Source organism: Salmo trutta, chromosome 13, assembly GCF_901001165.1.
Source record: "Salmo trutta chromosome 13, fSalTru1.1, whole genome shotgun sequence".
In the NCBI taxonomy this organism is placed as follows: Eukaryota; Metazoa; Chordata; class Actinopteri; order Salmoniformes; family Salmonidae; genus Salmo; species Salmo trutta.
Window position 1 is genome coordinate 39,255,602 of NC_042969.1, and position 22,948 is coordinate 39,278,549.

Consider the following 22,948-nt stretch of genomic DNA (forward strand, 5'->3'; position numbering starts at 1 on the left):
TACTTTTTGGGGCAGAAATGCCTTATGAAAAATGTGAACTTCCATGTGCCTTAAACTTATATAACATCTGTAAATACGAATAAAATTGTTAAAATAACGAGCCCAGTTGGTTTAGCCACGGAAACCTACAGGAAACTTCCCGTTAGACATGATTGGCAGAGATAATGAGTGGGCTGGACATGCCGAGAGAGGAGTTCAGATTGTTCTGCCATGTAGCATGCTTCTTTAAAGAACATGATCTGCTAAGTACGTGTGGATAATCCTATCTACCGCGGCTTTTTATTTAAAAAGATAATGAAGAACTGAAAAATTTGCGCTACTGCTCTCAACATCGCTGTCCTGAAGTTAATAGAGCTATCAACAAAGCTCAGTGGGAAAACGTTGTGATGGACTACTTTCTGCAGGATGATTGTGCCATACTGACTGTGAAAATGAATCAGACAATCCCTGATTTAGGTAAAAACATTTTCATTGAACCAGAAATTGTAGAGTCTTCTGATGACAATGGTGGGGAAGAAACACACATCCACCCCTCTGCCCACCCGCCCCCCTCCATACCTGGTGAAGTCCGTCATCTCCATCATGATCATACACATCTGTTTGGCCAGGACGATGATGTCGTTGCCGGAGTCGTCCCACTTGGACACCTCAGCGTCCAGCTTGCTCTTCTCCTCCTGGAAACTGGCCACCTGCTCAGCGATCTTAGCCTTCTGCTCCTGGGGCAGCTGGGCCATGATAGCCTGGTAGAGGAGGAGAGGAGAGAGTTATAGAACAGTACACCAAGCTGTTATAGCCTGGTAGAGGAGAGATGAAGGAGAGAGATGAGATGAGTATAAAACATTACACTGGGCCATAAATGCCTGGGTATGGCGAGAGAGAGTTACACTGGAAATACCAGGACACTACAATACACACCACTACCGTTCAATACACGCCACTACACACTACTGTACAACAAACTGGTCACTAGTACTGTTGTTGACATGTATATATTATCATTAGTATCAATCTATTTATCCTGCTACTGGTCACTATTACTAAGTTACACCAGCTCTGTCAGGAGGAATGGGCCAAAGTTCACCCAACTTAATTGCGGGAAGCTTGTGGAAGGCTACCCAAAACATTTGACCCAAGTTAAACAATTTAAAGGCAATGCTATCAAATACTAATTGAGTGTATGTAAACTTCTGACCCACTGGGAATGTGATGAAAGAAATAAAAGCTGAAATAAATCATTCTCTCTACTATAATTCTGACATTTCACATTCTTAAAATAAAGTGGTGATCCTAACTGACCTAAGACAATGAATTTTTACTAGGATTAAATGTCAGGAATTGTGGACAAACTGAGTTTAAATGTATTTGCCTAAGGTGTATGTTAACTTCCGACTTCAACTGTACATATGAGCCTCTGAACTCATGTGATGAGTGACATTACCTTAAAAGAGACCAGGACGACTCGCATTAGCTCCCAGACCTAATGCCTTCGCTTTAGCTTGGAGAAGAAAACACTGTCAGGCACATACCAAAATCGCCATTACTTTAAGTTTTTATAAATATGGCCTTTTGGTCAAGTCCTAATGCTCTTGAATGAATTTCCTTGTTTTCATTCCTAAGGCTTAGATCAACTGAAGACGCCTCTTAGGTTTGCTCCAAAAACACTTTGTGGAGAAACCTTGCAACTAAACAAGAAGACCTGATAGAAAACACAATAGAATGATTGTAGTTCAGTTGGAAATCAGAACGGTGTACATTACCGATGCATAACAAGAGGGCTAATGAGGTCACGCCGTGCTTCCACACCGACTAACATATTTCTCACCAATGTAGCCCCCTCATTTGGCCAATGAATGGATATATTAATACACCCATTACCAAGGCAACAGAGGGAATATTTAAAGAGAGTGTGTCTGTGCAAGATGTGTAGTCTCTAGGTCCTTCTCTCTGGGTGATGTGGGTGTAGTTTAGGCCTTCTCTCTGGGTGATGTGGGCGTACTCTCTGGGTGATGTGGGTGTACTCTGTGGGCCTTCTCTCTGGGTGATGTGGGTGTACTCTGTGGGCCTTCTCTCTGGGTGATGTGGGTGTACTCTGTGGGCCTTCTCTCTGGGTGATGTGGGTGTACTCTGTAGGCCTTCTCTCTGGGTGATGTGGGTGTACTCTGTAGGCCTTCTCTCTGGGTGATGTGGGTGTACTCTGTAGGCCTTCTCTCTGGGTGATGTGGGTGTACTCTGTAGGCCTTCTCTCTGGGTGATGTGGGTGTACTCTGTAGGCCTTCTCTCTGGGTGATGTGGGTGTACTCTGTAGGCCTTCTCTCTGGGTGATGTGGGTGTACTCTGTAGGCCTTCTCTCTGGGTGATGTGGGTGTACTCTGTGGGTGGTAGGGCAGTGGTTGAGGTTGTGAACAGTGTTAAACTGGAGTGCTCTTCATTTCCTTCCAACACAACTCAGAACAGGTGAGTGTCCCAAATGGCACCCTATTCCCTATGAAGTGCACTACTTTTGACCAGAGCCCTATGGTTAGCGCAATATATAAGAAATAGGATAAGATTTGAGAAACAGGACAGAGTATAGGTAATGCAAACATGGAGAGAAGAGGGGCCATGATATCTACAGCATTTACAATATATTGTTAAAGAAATCATAATATCATGAATGCAGTCACTAGCCAGGCTGGAAACATTACAGAACTCTAATATAATAGAGAAACAGAACCCAGCTCGTGCCGGCATTCCAAACGGAACCCAGCTCGTGCCGGCATTCCAAACGGAACCAAGCTCGTGCCGGCATTCCAAACGGAACCCAACTAGTGCCGGCATTCCAAACGGAACTCACACACACACTTCGGAAACGATGTAATACATTTACATAAGTATTCAGACCCTTTACTCAGTACTTCATTGAAGCACCTTTGGCAGCGATTACAGCCTCGAGTCTTCTTGGGTATGACGCTACAAGCTTGGCACACCTGTATTTGGGGAGTTTCTCCCATTCTTCTCTGCAGATCCTCTCATGCTCTGTCAGGTTGGATAGGGAGCGTTGCTGCACAGATATTTTCAGGTCTCTCCAGAGATGTTCGATGGGGTTCAAGTCCGGGCTCTGGCTGGGCCACTCAATGATATTCAGAGACTTGTCCTGAAGCCACTCCTGCGATGTCTTGGATGTGTGCTTACAGTACGGTCGTTGTCCTGTTGGAAGGTGAACCTTCACTCCAGTCTGAGATCCTGAGCGCTCTGGAACAGGTTTTCATCAAGGATCTCTGTACTTTGCTCCACTCATCTTTCCCTTGATCTTGATCCTGACTAGTCTCCCAGTCCCTGCCACTGAAAAACATCCCTACAGCATGATGCTGCCACCACCATTTTTCTCCGTAGGCATGGTGCCAGGTTTCCTCCAGACGTGACGTTTGGTATTCAAGCCAAAGAATTCAATCTTGGTTTCATCAGACAGGAGAATCTTGTTTCTCATGGTCTGAGAGTCCTTTAGGACTCTGATTGGTGGAGTGCTGCAGAGATGGTTACCACAGGTGGACTCCAATCAAGTTGTAGAAACATCTCAAGAATGATCAATGGAAACAGGATGCACCTGAGCTCAATTGAGTCTCATAGCAAAGGGTCTGAATACTTATGTCAAAAAGGTGTTTTCGCATTGTCATTATGGGGTAGTGTGTTTAGATTGATGAGGAAAAACTATTATTCAATCCATTTTAGAACAAGCCTGTAACGTAACAAAATTTGGAAAAAGTGAAGGGGTCTGAATACACTGTATAGTGGATAGTGTACTACTTTTGGCCATTTGGGACCACCAATGTCCACAGTGATTTGTCATAGCATTCACGCTGCTCCAAACTAAATACACAATTCATTAACTAATCCAGTTGAATTGGCTAGACGGCATAGTCACTAACTAATATTCTGATTGAAAAACTCTGGTTTATGAGCCTCTGTTATGGGTTCCATGTTAAATAGATTGGGACCTAAACCAGTAACCTGGACATTGGGCTTTCAAGTGGCTACTACACCATAACACAGAAACATTAAACCCAGATTTAAACTACTCTGTTTTAACTCAAGTATACTTCCCTTCCTGGAAATGTATGGGAGTTTACATAGTGAGTCAAGGATAGTAAACAAAGGATTTCGAAAAGATCTTCCTGTAAATGGTATGGATACTTCTACTGGGTTTACAGTGGAGTGGGAGCTAGTGAGGTGAGAGGAGCTCATTAAATATCAGAGCATTACCAGTGTGCATATGCATGGGATTCCAGACTATCATAGCCGGTCCTGATTCACTCCCTATCCCTTCCCCTTGGTCTTACATGTTGCCAGATCTGGCCTGGTAGCTAGTATGTGAGAGGGAGGGGGGGAGTCTAGATAACCATGTCTGAATGGAAAGTCCAGAGTATCTGTGAGGGGGTCGAGGGAGTCCTGGCGTGAACAAGGTGTATTACCCACTGGGACGGCCTGTAGAGGGGGTGGAGGAAGAGAGGGGTGTGTGTGTGTGTGTGTGGACTCACCCTGGCACTCTGGCCTGCAATAAGCTGGTCATCTTCCGTCTGCACGCTGGTCCTGCTGCGAACATCAAAGTCCTCCGTCTCAAAGTCAGAGTCATCCAGCTCTTCAGGAGTCTACAGGAGAGGAGAGAGAAGGGGAGGAAATGAACAGGGAGATGTGGAATGAGGAGGGAAAAGGAAAACCAAATTAGAAAGAAGAAGTGTGTGTGGTAGAGAGCTGTTAGAGCAGCATGATGTATGACAAATGCCCCGGTGCTGCCAGCTACAGCAACAACAGAGGAAAGTCTCCTTCCTGTCCTCCACAGCAGCCTGCCACGCTAAATTAATTAGTAAATGAAGTGTAATGTCCTGTCCTTTGCATTTTCAGAGGGAAAATGAAGCTAGGCGGAAAGTATGCAACATATCAGGAGTAAAATATGTCAAATCAGACCATCACCCGGCATCATTAGAGGTGGTGGTGGGAGAGAGGTAGAGGTTTCTAGCGAAGAACACTACAGACAACACCCTGCATGGTGGCATCCTGGATGTGTGGCTTGGTGGGTGAGATTTGGTAAGAGGGTAGAACTAGCAAGGTCATGGGTTCAATTCCCTCAGGGATCACATTTGTATTTGTATTTATTATGGATCCCCCATTAGTTCCTGGCAAAGGGAGCAGCTAGTCTTCCTGGGGTCCGGCAGAATTAAGGCAGTTATACAATTTGAAAAACATTACAATACATTCATTACAGAATTCACAAAACACTAAGTGTGCGCCCTCAGGCCCATACTCCCCTACCACATATCTACAATGCAAAATCCATGTGTACGTGTGTGTCTAGTGCGTATGTTATGTGTGTGTATGCATGTGTCGTTGCCTATGCCTGTGTTACATGCACATAAAGTGTCTTCACACGGAGGAACAATTTACGTGCGAGAGTAGAGAGTGTCAATTCACAAACAGTTGTATTGGTTATGTTCACTATGTAGCCCGTGTTAATTATTGTTGTGTTCCTGTTGACTCACCTTATGTCCTACGGGAGCCACCGTACCTGCCTGCTCTAAACCGTTAACTCACGAACGTGAGGACAGTTGTAGCTAGTACACGCGAGCAGTTTAAAGAATTTAAGCTAGTCTAGTTCTTTCTACAAAACAGTATTCTCTCTTGAAATGGGAGTTGGTGTAGTTTCCCAGTCGTAGCTTGTCTAGACTATATTCCTGTGATGATAAATCAACACAGGTAGGCACAATGTTTTCACAAATGTATCCTATTTGACTGATAAACCTTAGCTTCCAGCCCAATACATTTTAAACTCTATCTTTAGTATACTTGGCATAAAGGTCATAATTCCTCTCCTACAAACGACCCACGCAATTCATCGTCATATTTCCACCAGCTCCGCGCGCAAACGCAAGAAAAATACACTACGACGCAGCTGACACACTGTTTTCTCTCATTGATTCCTGCGCCTTCCATTTCCATTGTGTTCACACGCACCAAAACAAAAACACTTTTTTTTTATTTGGGCTTTAAGTGGCTTTTGGGTAAAAGCTGCGGCTAAGTGGCATAATTATGATATTGATTGTAATCCTCCAAACCTTTTTCCTTGTCCACAGCCCTGGCCTGAACACTAGTCATGTAACAGACATCTCTCCCTTCCCTGAACGCCAAGCATGTAACAGACATCTCTCCCTTCCCTGAACGCCAAGCATGTAACAGACATCTCTCCCTTCCCTGAACGCCAAGCATGTAACAGACATCTCTCCCTTCCCTGAACGCCAAGCATGTAACAGACATCTCTCCCTTCCCTGAACGCCAAGCATGTAACAGACATCTCTCCCTTCCCTGAACGCCAAGCATGTAACAGACATCTCTCCCTTCCCTGAACGCCAAGCATGTAACAGACATCTCTCCCTTCCCTGAACGCCAAGCATGTAACAGACATCTCTCCCTTCCCTGAACGCCAAGCATGTAACAGACATCTCTCCCTTCCCTGAACGCCAAGCATGTAACAGACATCTCTTTTCCTGTGTTAGTATGGCTGACATGAAGTTAGCAAGGCCTTGCTTTAAGGGAAAACTGACAGACAAGAAAATCCATTTAGTGGTTGTGATATGGAGGAAAGAGAGGAAAGGAAAGAACGGGAATGTGATAAGGGTGCATTCTCTCTCCGGTGCTGTAACTCACTTCATGCTTATCCAACTGTCTACACACATCCCTTATCAGTCTGTCTCTATATCTTCCATAGGTAATGACTCAGATCCCCCAAAGTCAAAAAAATATCACAAGGTCTCACCTCGACCCACCTCCCCACTCACCGTGGAATATCAAGGTCTCACCTCCCCACTCACCGTGGAATATCAAGGTCTCACCTCCCCACTCACCGTGGAATATCAAGGTCTCACCTCCCCACTCACCGCGGAATATCAAGGTCTCACCTCGAACCCACCATCCCACTCACCGTGGAATATCAAGGTCTCACCTCGAACCCACTCACCGTGGAATATCAAGGTCTCACCTCGAACCCACTCACCGTGGAATATCAAGGTCTCACCTCGAACCCACCATCCCACTCACCGTGGAATATCAAGGTCTCACTTCAAACCCACCATCCCACTCACCGTGGAATATCAAGGTCTCACCTCGAACCCACCATCCCACTCACCGTGGAATATCAAGGTCTCACTTCAAACCCACCATCCCACTCACCGTGGAATATCAAGGTCTCACCTCGAACCCACCATCCCACTCACCGTGGAATATCAAGGTCTCACTTCAAACCCACCATCCCACTCACCGTGGAATATCAAGGTCTCACCTCGAACCCACCATCCCACTCACCGTGGAATATCAAGGTCTCACCTCGAACCCACCATCCCACTCACCGTGGAATATATAGAGATGTCTGTTCACTAGAGGAGTGAGTCCATCTATCTGAGCATGTCGGAGGGCTACCACACACACACACACCACAGGCATGACCTAGTTAAAAGTCTAAACCTCATCTTGTAAGTGTTTAGATGAAATGTCCTCCACACTAGTGGGACCGGGAGAACAGACAAGACCACCCACGTTAATTGACAGTGATGGTCAACCAATGATAGCCTTAATTTCTTTTTGACGGTTGAATCCACCTCCTGACAGTAGACAAGTAGATTAACTCCTACACTGACATACAAGGAGATGTGAGATCCTATCTTTACCCTGTGCTGCTTCCAGAAAGGCCCTGGGCTACAGAGGAGAGAGTAGCTACTGTAAATGTCCAGGTAACCCTGACTGATCCTCTCTCCTTCTGCCTACTGTAACGGCTCCCTCTGAGCCCGTCAGTCACTGGAATGTTCCTCTTCCTCCCTCTCTACCAGTCCAGTGACATATTATACCCAGCGGGTGGTCAGGATGGGGCCTGTCAGACACCCCAGGCAGGAGACATTGGCCGCGGGCTATGAACGACACGGACTGGAGCTGCCTGGTAGTAGCTCCACTTACATAGCCCCGGACCCACAAATCTCTCTGGTAACATTGAGGAGCCACTGACTGGGCTTTGTGTGTGTGTGTGTGTGTGTGTGTGTGTGTGTGTGTGTGTGTGTGTGTGTGTGACCTTTGGAACTGTTGTTTCAGAGAGTGACAGAGTTCAGTATGTCTGATTTGGTCTTTCATGTTCTGTGGGACTGTGTGAGTCAGACATGAAACCTTTGGTCTTAATAACACACTGTTACAGGACAAATCTAAACCAACAGTCCAGGTCAGAGTGTAGCAGAGTACATGTGGTGTGGTCGTAAGGGTTTTTTCCAGATCAAAAAGAGCCTTAGGTGGTGGGCGGCAGTGGGCACAGTTGGCCTCATCTCGGCGGTGTAGATTTTAAAAAACAAACCCCAAAAAATAAATAAAAAAATAAACATTTTTAAGCCAATATCCTGCAATTGTCCTCCACATTTGGACCAAATTAAATTCCCAATCCTCCACACTTTTCACATTTGGACCAAATTAAATTCCCAATCCTCCACACTTTTCACATTTGGACCAAATTAAATTCCCAATCCTCCACATTTCTCCATGGGTAATGCTGTGTTAATTTACTCAAACAAAATCAATATAGCTAAATTCATTGTTTTTGTCATTTTCAATTCTCCCAGTCATTAATAAAAAAAATAGGTATCAAATAATTTAACATTTTTTATTAATGCTTGGGAGAATAAATTGTATTTTTTCACTGTTTGGACTTATGCAGCCCCCAAAAAATGCTAAGGTGGACGGCCCTAGGCTTTCAATTGCAGAGGAAACCCTGGTTTGTGTGTGTCTGTGTGCATCGTCTGAGTGTGTTTCTGCTCCAGTCAAATCCCAGAGGACCCTGTGGTGAGGACTAAACCTCTGATCAGAGCAGTCTACACCACCAGTGTTCTTCTGCTAGATGAAAGGCGGGGTGTTTGATGGGTCAACAACCAGACAGTAGACTCATGAGTAACTAGGCTTCTCATCAATCCGCGGACTAGACACACACGGTACAATCCCCAGTTAGGGACGTTATTAAATAACAAACAAGTTTAGCATCTCCAGGCCTTCAAGCCGCTGATGTGCCTTTGGAACATCTACATTAAAAAAGTCAATAGATCACTTCAATACACACCATCACAATAAATACCTGATTTATTTTAGCCTGGTCTTAACAAACATTATGATATGAAGAAAATGTATTTCAGAAGAACAGAATATGAGTTGGCCTACTGTATGTTATCTGGCTATGATGTAGGCTTGTTCATTTAGCAGACTAGATACTGTATGTTATCTGGCTATGCTCCATGATATAGACTGTAGGCTTGTTCATTTAGCAGACTAGATACTGTATGTTATGTGGCTATGCTATAGACTATAGGCTTGTTAATTTAGCAGACTAGATACTGTATGTTATCTGGCTATGCTATAGGCGTGTTCATTTAGCAGACTAGATACTGTATGTTATCTGGCTATGATATAGGCTGTAGGCTTGTTCATTTAGCAGACTAGACTGTGGCTCAGTTGGTAGAGCATGGTGTGTGCAACGCCAGGGTTGTGGGTTCGATTCCCACGGGGGGCCAGTACAACAACAAAAATGCATGAAATGAAATGTATGAAATGTATGCATTCACTACTGTAAGTCGCTCTGGATAAGAGCGTCTGCTAAATGACTAAAATGTAAATGTTATTTGGCTATGCTATAGACTGCAGGCTTGTTCATTTAGCTGACTAGATACTGTATGTTATCTGGCTATGCTCCATGATATAGACTGTAGGCTTGTTCATTTAGCTGACTAGATACTGTATGTTATCTGGCTATGCTATAGACTGTAGGCTTGTTCATTTAGCTGACTAGATACTGTATGTTATCTGGCTATGATATAGACTGTAGGCTTGTTCATTTAGCTGACTAGATACTGTATGTTATCTGGCTATGCTATAGACTGTAGGCTTGTTCATTTATCTGACTAGATACTGTATGTTATCTGGCTATGATATAGACTAGACTATAGGCTTGTTCATTTAGCAGACTAGATACTGTATGTTATCTGGCTATGCTCCATGATATAGACTGTAGGCTTGTTTATTTAGCAGACAAGAAATGCTTCTAGTACTGTGCCATTATTTTATAGTAAAGAAGAATATAATTCATCTTAGCTGAATAAAATAGAAAGGATATTTTTTCCATTACGGAGCAACTGTGCATGTGAAGCGCCTACGGGGCTGCGCGGCTACGGGGCTGCGCGGCTACGGGGCTACGGGGCTGCGCGGCTACGGGGCTGATGTGATTTTAGATTGCATTTGCATTGATGTCAGAATGGTTAGAGGAACAATAGAGCCCTGAGTACCAGGCAATTAGGACCTGATGGAGGGACAGTAGAGCCCTGAGTACCAGGCCATTAGGACCTGATGGAGGGGCAATAGAGCCCTGAGTACCGGGCCATTAGGACCTGATGGAGGGACAATGGAGCCCTGAGTACCGGGGCCATTAGGATGGATGGTTGTTAAGGTACGACCAGCGAATGTCCTGAGTGCATAAGAGATGACAGTGACTCAATAGTGACAAGGAATTTTAATAACGGTCATGACCAGTGACTGTCGGTGTAGCGGTAACATGGTCACCGTAACAGCCCTAGCCAGCACCGCGGGCCCCTGTGTTAACGGCTTAAATCAAATCAGGATATCAAGACTGGAGCTCCAGCTCTCCTTCTCTCTCTCCTCCCTATCAGCCACTGTCCCTCCCATCTTTTTCCCTGTCTCTCCCCCTCTGTCCTGCTCACTCCAATTTAAGAATACAAATTAAAAATGTTGGGACTGTTTTTCCATGTGTGAATCAGTTATTAAATGGTTTCTATGGGCTAATAGAAGTAAGGCCAATTCCATCAAATAATTTATTAACATACAAAAGCGTCCTAAAATTCAAAATCAAATAGATAAATTACCCTTGGTATGACCATCATAAAACAATTCCATATGTTTGCTTAGTAGACCCCCCCCCCCCCCCCCCACACACTCATGAAATGAAAAAAAAAGGATACAGAGAGCATCAGCTATTCGAGCTCACGCATCACTACACAGCCTAATTCACTAAACGGGCTCACACACCAGGGCTTTCAGACAGCACTTTGTTCCTGCTGGCCTAAATGTTTGTGTTAATATAAATTAAAAATGCCCTACTGATACCTGTATAATAAACATTAAGGATCTAAACATGGTCTGGGACTTGAAGGAGTTAATAGCGTTTCATTGAATAAAAAAAAAAAAAAGGTGAGTGATGTTAAAGCTAGACGTTGCTATGCTCAGCACGTACAAAACATGAAAGAACTGCATCTACGACTGACAGTTGGGAGGAGAGGAGAGACCAGAGAGAAGACTAACATGAGGAGCTTAGTGCACCTCTCTCCTCGTTCACAATGTTGGATTAAAAGGACCAGAGAGAAGACAAGACAAACATGAGGAGCACAGCGCACCTCTCTCCTCGTTCACAATGTTGGATTAAGGAGGAGAGTAAAGAGTACAAATATCTCAATTACAACTTAAACCCCTGACATGACCATAGGTGATTGAGACATGAAGACATTTAAGTGAAGGAGAGGCTCATCAATAGTGCATGGTCGATGTAGTGTTGGTGTCTTCAGTGTGTACACTCACACGATCGTGTCAACAGTGCAGTTAAGGAGAGTTAGGGCTCATTAAATAGTGCACGACCTAGTGTCTCGTGTGTACACTCACCCTGATCATCAGCACGGCCTTGCGGATGTCGCGGACTCCATCGTAGACCAGACGAGAGGCGTCGATGAACTCGTTCTCGTCAACAGGGAGAGTGGGGTTGGCACTCAGAGCCTCTACCGCTGCCTCCACCTGCTCTGTGAACCTGGGCATGACTGGTGGAGGTGGGAGAAAGAAGGGATAAAAATGCAGCAGAATCGACTGAACACAGCAAATAAAAGTGAAAATATCAGAAAACCCCACGCTACAGAACGGCATGTCTGACACAATGCAGTCCAAAACCAGTCCCTAGCTAACAACAGGCTACCCGGCCCACAGCTAACAACAGGCTACCCGGCCCACAGCTAACAACAGGCTACCCGGCCCACAGCTAACAACAGGCTACCCGGCCCACAGCTAACAACAGGCTACCCGGCCCACAGCTAACAACAGGCTACCCGGCCCACAGCTAACAACAGGCTACCCGGCCCACAGCTAACAACAGGCTACCCGGCCCACAGCTAACAACAGGCTACCCGGCCCACAGCTAACAACAGGCTACCCAGCCCATAGCTAACACCTAATCTAGGCCAAGGACTAGACTGGAGTTTTTCCTTATTGTACGGCTACTAATTTCACCACTTTTAGTCTTGAAATCTTTGGTTGTTTACAACTCTACTCACTATGTTTAGTAGATGGCCTCACATGTGAATCCTTAAAGAGATGGGTGGGGCTAAAGTTTAAGAGGGTGTGAACCAAAACATTCAAGGGCTATTTTCTCAACAGTGAGGTTACACATTTATCAACTTTTAAAGCAGAATTACTTTCCCATTGTTCCTCAACTGTAGTGTATGATATACCATTTTCTAGCTCTGAGTCTCTACTTTTATCCAACGTAAAAAACGATTTCAAATTTTGCTGCATACGACCAAACCAGGTGGTGGGTCACATGTGACCCGTTTCAGGAAACTAGGGGTATTATGTTGCGGATCACTACTACCACAACACGAAAGCCATTTAAACAATCTTTTTTTTCTTCTCAAAATGAGTTTTTGGGCAGAAATGCATTCTGGAACATGCACCTTAAAAACTTGTATGCTATCTGTAAATACAAATACAATTGTTAAATTACGAGCCTAGTTGGTTTAGCCACAGAAAAAGCTGGCAACCTTCCCGCTAGCCATGATTGGCTGAGATAATGAGTGGGCTGGACATGCCGCGAGATGAGTTTGGATTGGTCTACCATGTAGCACGTTTCTGTCTATAATATGAGCGGGTTAGTATGTGTAGGTAATCCTTTCTAACGCTGCTTTTAATAATGATATCACGTAGTAGAACTGCATCAGTGTTGCTCTCCACTTTCTGGAGGACCAAGTTTTGAAATCAGTGGAATTAGAGGACAATGGCTAAGGAGATGGAGAAAACACCTGTCTACGGATTACATCTTCAAACTAAGAGAAACCATGTCATCCGTGAGAGGGAGAAGCGTTGAACCATGATGTATACGGGTAAGAAAGTGTAGCTAACTACATTTTCAGATATTACACATTTCTAAATCGTTTTCATTTCAAATTGAAGTGTACTGTTAGCTGGCTAGCTAATGTTAGCTGGCTGGCTCGCTAGCCTTACGTCTATGATCTTATTGTTAATATCTCAGAGCCATTTGATTGGCTAGTTATAGCCTAAAGTTAGCTAGCTAACATTGAACCTGGGTGGTTAGCTACCTGCAGATTCATTCAGGGTAGTAACATCATGAGTTGGGATTGTTTACCTAGCTAGCTAGCTAGCTACATGTCTTAACAAAAGACTACACTATGCAAGTAACCATTTTGGGTGACTTCGTAAATTCAGTCTGGACATCTACTCCCATTTCAGGGCACTCTCGTCTGAGTGTGCCTGAGTGCAGAATAACTGATGAATTTACGAACGCGCAACACCCGTTGAATATGACCGGTGTCAGTAAACGTCGGCAAAAATGTGTAATTAAATTGTCGCCAGCAGCACAGTTAGTCACCAACACTCTGGATAACATGAAAACAGCCTAACCAGCTCTGCTAGGGGGAGTAAAATGGTCAGAGTGGGGTGTTCTCTCATTATGTGTCTGGAAATAGCTAGCCAACTAGCCAACGTTAGCCAGGGTGCTTGACTGCCGTTGTGAGGTCAGAACACTCGGATCAACCCTACTCAACGGCCAGAGTGTCCAGTGTGCTCTCTGAAATCTCCGAGAACCAAACGCTCTGAATTTACCAACTGACAATCTGAGGGGCTTGACTGCTGTTGTTAGACAGAGCACTCGGATCAACCGTTAGAGATGGGTGGGGCTAAAGCTTAAGAGGGTGTGAACAATGCTAAATGAGTGTAGACAAAGAGCTCTCCAGTAGGTGTACCAAAACATTCAAAGGTCATTTTCTCAAAAGTGAGAATTACTTTCCCATTGTTCCTCAAATGTAGTGTATGAGATACCATTTTGTAGCTCTGTGTCTCTGCCTTTAAACAAATGTAAAAAAAAAAATACATTTCTAATTTTGCTACGTAAGACTGAATCAAGGCGGTCAAATCACATATAGGGAATAGGGTGCCGTGTGTGTGCAGGGAGCTAATTTGAAGCCGTGGTGCCTCTGTTCCCAGTCCCCCTCTAATCCACCATTTGATACAGACCCCAAGGTGACAGACCATCAAAGGGTGCTATTACATAAAACCAATCCATACACACACTCAAGAGGCCTCCACAATTGCAATGAATATCAATGAGATTCTTTCTTTAGATCACAGCCAGCTAAACTCTGACTCGCCAATAAAGAAACAACGATTGTCGGTTGCCTTTTAATCCTGAGAAAACAAAGCAGATTGGCCATTGAATAGTTAATGGCCTAGCTAGCTGTAGTGATTATAGAACGCTTTATGGACATGGTGTCCATCAACACACTTACTGTCTGACAGCTTTACACAGAAATAAAATATGGAATTAAGAGAGGGTCGCACGATGGGAGATGGGGATGATGGGAAGTTGTGAGAGGGGGAGGGATCAGAGAAGGGAGGGGGGGCAAGGTAAGGAGAGAGCAGGAGAGATGGGAGAGGAGGTAGTGAGAGAGAGAGAGAGGAGAGGAGATGGTGAGAGAGAGGGAGAGGAGATGGTGAGAGAGAGGGAGAGGAGGTGGTGAGAGAGAGGGAGAGGAGGTGGTGAGAGAGAGGGAGAGGAGGTGGTGAGAGAGAGGGAGAGGAGGTGGTGAGAGAGAGGGAGAGGAGGTGGTGAGAGAGAGGGAGAGGAGGTAGTGAGAGAGAGGGAGAGGAGGTAGTGAGAGAGAGGGAGAGGAGGTAGTGAGAGAGAGGGAGAGGAGGTAGTGAGAGAGAGAGAGAGAGGAGGTAGTGAGAGAGAGAGGAGAGAGTTGGAGAGGGAGCAGGGGCTGGCTGTGTTGTGTGATTGAGAAACTCAACCCAGCAGTCAAATCTGTAATAGTATTAGGAGGTTGGTTTATGATACCTGTACCACTGGTATAGACAGAGGGAAAGACAACCAACGGTGAGATATGGTATATCTATATTAGATGGATAGAAGAGGGATGAAGAAAATACAAGAGCTGCAGGGACTCTGTTACCTGTGTCGGTGACTAGCAGAGAGACAGAGGAGAGTGTTAATGAAAAAGTGATAACAGAAAGAGATATTACCTGTGTCGGTGACTAGCAGAAAGACAGGAGAGTGTTAATGAAAAAGTGATAACAGAAAGAGATATTACCTGTGTTAGTGAGTAGCTTGGTGGCCTCCAGAACCTTCTCTGTGTAGACTCCAGGCTCATAGTTGTCCATCTCACATGTGACCACATGGACCACTCTGGCAGCACGGCCACGGATGGCGCCGGCCGTACGATCCAACCCGTCCACATCCTTCTCCTGCAGCGCTATCACACACTTGTTCACATCCTCCAGAATGTGGTTCTCTGGAAGGGAAGATACAAATCAACCAACGTTTATTCATATAGATACATTTGCTCCATAGGTATCAGACAATCCTACTGAAACTATTTTTAGGGGACAGTCTGCCAGACGAGCCACAATAATCCTGCTTTCTCCCCCTTTATCCGAGACAAGATTAGAGTTTTTTTTTTTTACTTGGTGACTTACACACTCCCGTAACAAGAACACAGATGTTTACAACAGGCAGCGTCTGCGGTAACAGGAATGGTGTTCAGAAGCAGGAAATCTTCATCCTTCATGACAGATGTGTTAACCTGTTATGGCTAGGGGGCAGTATTTTCACGGCCGGATAAAAAACGTACCCTATTTAATCTGATTATTACTCCTGCCCAGAAACTAGAATATGCATATAATTATTAGCTTTGGATAGAAAACACTCCAAAGTTTCTAAAACTGTTTGAATGGTGTCTGAGTATAACAGAACTCATTTGGCAGGCCAAAACCTGAGAAGATTCTGTACAGGAAGTACCCTGTCTGACCATTTCTTGCCCTTCTTGATTATCTCTATCCATTACAGAGGATCTCTGCTGTGACGTGACACTTCCTACGGCTCCCATGGGATCTCAGAAGGCGGCAAAAAGCTGAATCGTGGCTTTGCAGGCTCTGGCTGAAAAACATTAGCGCGTTTGGATAGTGGCCAGTAACAGTACTATGAGACTCAGGCTCGTGCACGAGAGGATCGCATGCTTTTATTTTCTCTCTCTTTGTACGTTTACACGCTTTCCCGGTCGGAATATTATCGATTTTTTACGAGAAAAATTGCATAAAAATTGATTTTAAACAGCGGTTGACATGCTTCGAAGTACGGTAATGAAATATTTAGAAATCTTTTGTCACGAAATGCGCCATGCTCGTGACCCTTATTTACACTTCGGATAGTGTCTTGAACGCACGAACAAAACGCCGCCGTTTGGATATAACTATGGATTATTTTGGACCAAACCAACATTTGTTATTGAAGTAGAAGTCCTGGGAGTGCATTCTGACGAAGAACACCAAAGGTAATCAAACTTTTCTAATAGTAAATCGGAGTTTGGTGAAGGCTAAACTTGCTGGGTGTCTAAATAGCTAGCCCTGTGATGCCGGGCTATCTACTGAGAATATTGCAAAATGTGCTTTCACCGAAAAGCTATTTTAAAATTGGATGTATCGAGTGCATAGAGGAGTTCTGTATCTATAATTCTTAAAATAATTGTTATGTTTTTTGTGAATGTTTATCGTGAGTAATTTAGTAAATTCACCGGAGGTTTGCGGGGGGTATGGTAGTTGATTGGAACTTGATTGAACAAAACATGCATGCATTGTATAACAATGTCCTAGGGTTGTCATCTGATGAAGATCATCAAAGGTTAGTGCTGCATTTAGCTGTGGTTTTGTTTTTTGTGACATTATATGCTAGCTTGAAAATGGGTGTCTGATTATTTCTGTCTGGGTACTCTGCTGACATAATCTAATGTTTTGCTTTCGCTGTAAAGCCTTTTTGAAATCGGACAGTGTGGTTAGATTAACGAGAGTGTCATGACGTTGGCCTCTTTGGGTACAGGAAGGACAGTTGACCCCCTCCCCTTTGTACTGTCATGACGTTGGCCTGTGGGTAAGGTTTATGACCCCCCCATAAATACCTTCTCCCTTCCCCTCTCTCTCTGACCCTACTGAAGGACTGGAATAGCCTGTGTTAAATATAGAGAGTCTGGGAACATCAAACAAATAGGGAAAGGAACCATCTTTTGTTAATAAAACCAGTTGGAAATATGCTTGATAACGTAATGAGTATGTATGTCAGTTCATTGTTATCTGAGACATTATGATTGATGGCAGGACGACATAAACTGTACCGGAGAAAGTATACACTCTCTAGTTATCAGAGTCACATGGAATTGTTATGCAATTGAAATGTTTGATATTGAAATTGTTTGTTAGGAGATTAAATGTAATTTTAGCTTCCAAATGAGAGAATTGGGTTTTCATAGGGAAAGTGCCCTGCCGATCAGTGGCCAACCCTGTGAAGAGACATGGGGTTATAAACGATGAAACCCCTCCTTCCCCCTCTCCACTATATAAGTCTTTGACGAAAAGACATTCCGGGTTCCAGTACGGGAGGACTGCAGCCTCTACGTTATAAGGACAGACACATATCAAGAACAGAACTAAGCCAACCTCGGCGTGAGCTATGGTATGAACTGGTATGAACTTTGAGCTTATTCACTACAGAAGTGATACTTCCTAGCCGTTGAGTTAGCCGCTGCTAACGTGGGCTAGGAAAGGACGGACGACGGATCCAGTCTAACAACCAGACGAAGATACCACCACCATTGACATTCTTCCACTACACAACAGGAAGATCTGTTGGCCAACCACGGCCAGCATCTACGACCAATCTACCGAAGCGCAGCTCAGAGTAAATATTTATTGCATTTTCCTTTTCCAAATGGGCGGTAATTTAGAATGCATAAGATAATTTATTTACGATAGCATAGCTGCTGTTTCTGTGTTCCTAAATCTTCCCGCTCTTCCATTCAAGCCCAACCCCCTTCCTTTGTGTAACCAGCCATGATACAGGCTCAGTCCACCAGGACGTTTTCTGTATGACATCATATGAATTCTGTGTATTTGTAATTCTGTGTGATTAGTTAGGTATTTAGTAAATAAATAATTAAACCCAATTTTGTATTGCTGATTCAACTTGTTAGCCAGGGTTCGTGAAGATAACCAAGAATTTATAACTTTCATGATGAGATTGAAAATAAGATAAGATTGACTGCTATCGATGTAAAATATTACTAAGTATTTTAAGAGTTTATTCAGAAGATAACAGCTCTATAAACGTTCTTCTGTGGTGCCCCGACTTTCTAGTTAATTACATTTACATGATTAGCTTAATCAGGTAATATTAATTACAGAGAAATTATTTTATAAGTTAGCATGTCATATCACTTAATCCGGCATAGCCAAAGACACGACATAATGGTGCCCCGTGTGAGGCATCTAAAATAGGATGAAGCTTTCATTTTGATTCAGCCTATATAAAATTGAAAAGCAGATTACATAATATACCAAGTATTTTATATACATTATGGGAATTGTAGATCGGAATTATTGGTGCGTGTGTGCTCTGGAGAATCGCCTCAGTGTTGTGCTCTGAGGTAGTCAGTGGGTAGCATACCCTATACAGTTCTGTATGAGGGCTGATAAAGCTATCTGATAAATAGCGCGTTTGGCCAAACGCTGGGCTATTTCGGCCTCGCGCGTTTCAGACGCGTGTTGGCTAGGTCATTATTAATTTCTCGAGCGAGGACAAAGACCCAGCCGATTGAAATTTAGGAGAGATTAGCTTGACCAGTTTATAAGTATCTCTTTGTCTGTCTCTCGCGTTTCGATGCGAGGAGACCACGGTGCATTTTGTTGTTTACCGCGAGTTCCGGTTAAAACATCGTCAAATATCGCCGAAAAGGTTTTGAACATAATACGTTATAAGTAAAACCTTTCCCTTGCCAAGGGAATCCTATGTGAGCATTTCTCAGGCATCATGTAGCATTAGCTTGCTCGAGATGCTAAACTAACAAAAGGGAAAACAGCCATTTTGTTTGTGCCACATTGTAATTCATCCGACTTGCGGAACGAAAGTCCTGCCCTGGGTACTTCCGTTGATTTCAACGTGTGCCAGCAGACTCCCCTATGAGAGTCACCAGTACTTTCCTTCAAATAATTAGTCAGGTGACACTCAAGTCGTTACTCATGATATCCAGACGGATATCGATGTCTTATTCAGTTGAACTAATAAGTGAAATTGCCAGATTTACATTCTCAAGTGGATCTTTAAAAAAAAAAATTATCCAAATTGATGAGTTTTCTAAATGAGACATTGTAATCTTTTTTTTCCACATTAACCTAGATGAATAAACCTCTCAGGTTAATTAAAGTTTAAATCCCAAATAGCCTATACAGGTTTGATTTATCATTAAAATTGATCAATCAGTAAAATTTGGTTTTTGCAAAACCCATTCAGTAATCCAGTACTGACAGAAATCCCGCCCCAGCGGGAATCCCATGTGGCTTCGGCCCAAGGAAGAAGTGTACCATAGTGGGAAGTGTTCCCAACATTTAATCTACTGTTTACACTTATGATATCCAATCACTGGAGATGGCACGGATTATCATCTCATTCAATTTAATAAGTTAAATTGTTGAACATACCTTAATGTTCTTGCAATCAAATGAGACACTTTTAAACTTCCCAGATTAACCTGGATGAAGCAATCTCAGGTTAACTCAAGTTTAATACCCAGATAGCCTACCCAGGTAGGATTAATCATTGGCATTGATTAATTCATTCAATTTGCTTTTGCAAATTCATTCACATCCAACTTCCACATTACTGGTACAGTACTGATGGTTCGTCAACATCTATAAATAGATTAAACTTGTCTTTGCAGCTTCCAATGAATTCCAAACCCAAACATTGAAAAAAAAAATAGTTACATTCTTCCTCTAAATTTTTCTAATAATGTGCAAGCTACCAAAGGAGGTGGTCACCACTACTCCACTAATTAGCGAACCTCCACCCATAAAAGGATTGATCTCTGACCTCAGCAGCGATACCAACCCTAATTATGCCATTAGTGAAAAATCAGCCGAAATTGCGAACGCTGTCCAAAATCAACCATCAAACACAGGCTTTGTGACGGTTCTCTCCACTTTAGCACTTATGTATCGCCATCAAAGGTTGGCATCGATCCAATACCACAGTGCACAGCTGAAGCACGTGCAAGACATGGCTAACATGAGGGCACAGGTGGAGAGAACTGAGCAACTATTGACAAAAGCAGGAAATGGAAACATTCTGCTAGTCGAGGAACTGCGTTTGAAATCGGAACAATTAAAAGTAATTGCAAATACTTATGACGATGAACGAGCACAAGCTCTTCAACAAAATCATGGGCTACAGGAACAACTCGATTTAGCTAAAACTAAATACGATGATGTCCACGCCAAACTAGATAAATCTGAAGAGTTATCTACAAACAGGAGCGCTCAACTTGACAACATGCATGCTGTTTTGTTGAATGTTACTCAAAATAACACGGTGCTCCTCAAAGCGCTGCAGACCAAAGACGATCAGTTAATGAACACAGTGACAAAGTTGGATGATAAATCAGCAGAACTTATTGAAGTTGCTGACCAATTGAATGATGAGAGAACTCAGGTGATGAGGATGGAAATATTGATTTCTAAGCAAGCAGAGGAAATCTCATCACTGAATCTCTCGCTCCGTACTCGAGACCTCTATCTGCAAACCATTACAGATAAGTTTGAGACTGAAAGGAGCAGGTGTGACACTCACGTGTCCAAAATTGGTACTCTAAGCGCTCAAGTGGACTCTGCAATGCAGCAGAAGACCACCCTTAGGTACCATCTGGAGGAAATCCAGAATAGTCACGCTCTACAGCATGACTACCCATCCAAGCAACCGGAGTCCGGTACTCAAAGGAGTGAAGACGATAGGTTTCAGACATTGCATCCATCATGTGTCCCTCAGTCTTCTCCTCTTGGCCAACAAAGCCAAAGCTTGGCTTCTCCTCTTGGCCTTTCGGCCCCAATTTCTCCACAGGATGAAGCCAACCCTCTCCGCCCGCTTGGCGCGGAATACCTTGACAAACTCGTCAAGAATTTTCCCACCTTTGACCCCGTTCCAGGTCAGCCAAACGATACTGAGACGTTCCTAGCTGACATTGAGGACGCGTTGGATGGCTACCCGAACGCTACGGGTTCTGACAGGGTTTACCTGTTGAAGCGAACGTCGAATAGACACGTGACGAGGTTCATTCGCCTACAACAGCAACACGTGCTAAATGACTACGCTAAACTTGCCACAGCTTTGAAATTAGAATTCAGTGGTTCTGCGACTCGCAAACACGATAGCTCACTGGCTAACACGGTCAAACAAGCTCGAAACGAACACCCACAAGCTTTCTATCATAGGCTTCGTTCAGCTTACTTTGGCCTACTCACAGAAACAGGAATGGAAGAGCTGTTACCATTCAAACAAATGTTTCTGTCGAACATGTATCCCACCTTCATTACCTACTTGGGCCCTGCAGCCCACGTTGGCTTGCCTATCTTACAACTCAGAGAGCTTGCAAGCACAGCTTTTGAGGCATCAAAAGCTCGCAACGCTAAGAGCCCTGACCACTCGGTTTTGAAGTTTGACCAGGAGCACTCACTCCAGTTAGAGGGTGCATTATCAGGTATTGGAGCGTCGAGAGCTAACGCACAACAACAGTTTCTACCACGAAACCATGATTCCAATAACCGCCGCGGTCGAAATAACTGTAAAGTACGTCGCCTTCAAAACGACTACCGCTACAATCGACCTGTTCGCTACGTTCCTGTACCCAACCCACACAAAGTGTCAGAACACAAGGGTAACAAAGGGTTGAAGGACGATCAAAACGTAGACCAATGTTCTCCAGAAGTCCCACTACGGGAAGAACTAAAGCGAGAACAATTTGAGAAAAGGGTAAAAGATAAGTCACAAGGACTAGACGGGGAATTACCGGACACCAGGTCCGCAGGAATTAACACCCATAGCAAGGACGTTAAAGTTCAAATTTCTCCCGCTCTCATTCAAGACCCTATCCAGGGCCCGCTTGATCAAGAAACAAGCCCCCGGGCTCGGTCTATAGACTCCGATACAAAAGTTGCGAAGGTAAAGGTCAAACGCTTAGTTAAAGCCAAGCCCACTCAAAATCGGAAAAGTCAATCTGCTTCCATCTTGAACAGACATGGCACATCACGTCGTTGCGAACGACCACTCGACTTTGTGGGGAATATGTCCACTAACCACGAATCAAAACGGCCATACCTGGAAACAGTCCTGGAGGACTGCTTAGCTTGTCAGGCGCTAATTGATTCGGGTGCGACAATATCACTCATCTCTCAAACATTGTTTGATGAGCTCAAAAGGGCTTTGAAGCCAACTAAACGTTGGTTAAAAGTGGAACGATGCGACACTACACTTCGAGGGGTCACTCAGACTACCTCGCCCCTCACATTGAGAGTCATGCTGAAACTACACTTCCAGGACGTATCGCTCGTTCATCCTGTGTATGTTACCAGCCTCGAAACTGTAACCCTGATACTTGGAGCAGACTTGATGGATCGGTTACTCCCATTGATGGATTGGAAAACCAACCAGGTATGGTCACAGGCCACAGTGCCTTCTCCACTGACCACACTGTCTTCCCCTAACGCTAGCTGCAACGCAGTCCTTCACGAGGGGTATCTGTCA

The 22,948-nt window shown here is 44.1% G+C and overlaps 1 protein-coding gene across 1 annotated transcript in view; it reads right to left on the reverse strand.

Moving 5' to 3' along the window:
- The window catches only part of LOC115205764 (catenin alpha-1), a gene marked incomplete in the record, with an annotated part of 311,142 nt that overhangs the window by 54,950 nt on the left and 233,244 nt on the right, over positions 1-22,948 (reverse strand). Inside the window, 4 exon segments of the mRNA XM_029772068.1 lie at positions 559-740; positions 4,515-4,625; positions 11,713-11,864; positions 15,423-15,623. Of these exon segments, the coding sequence (XP_029627928.1) occupies positions 559-740; positions 4,515-4,625; positions 11,713-11,864; positions 15,423-15,623 (646 nt within the window).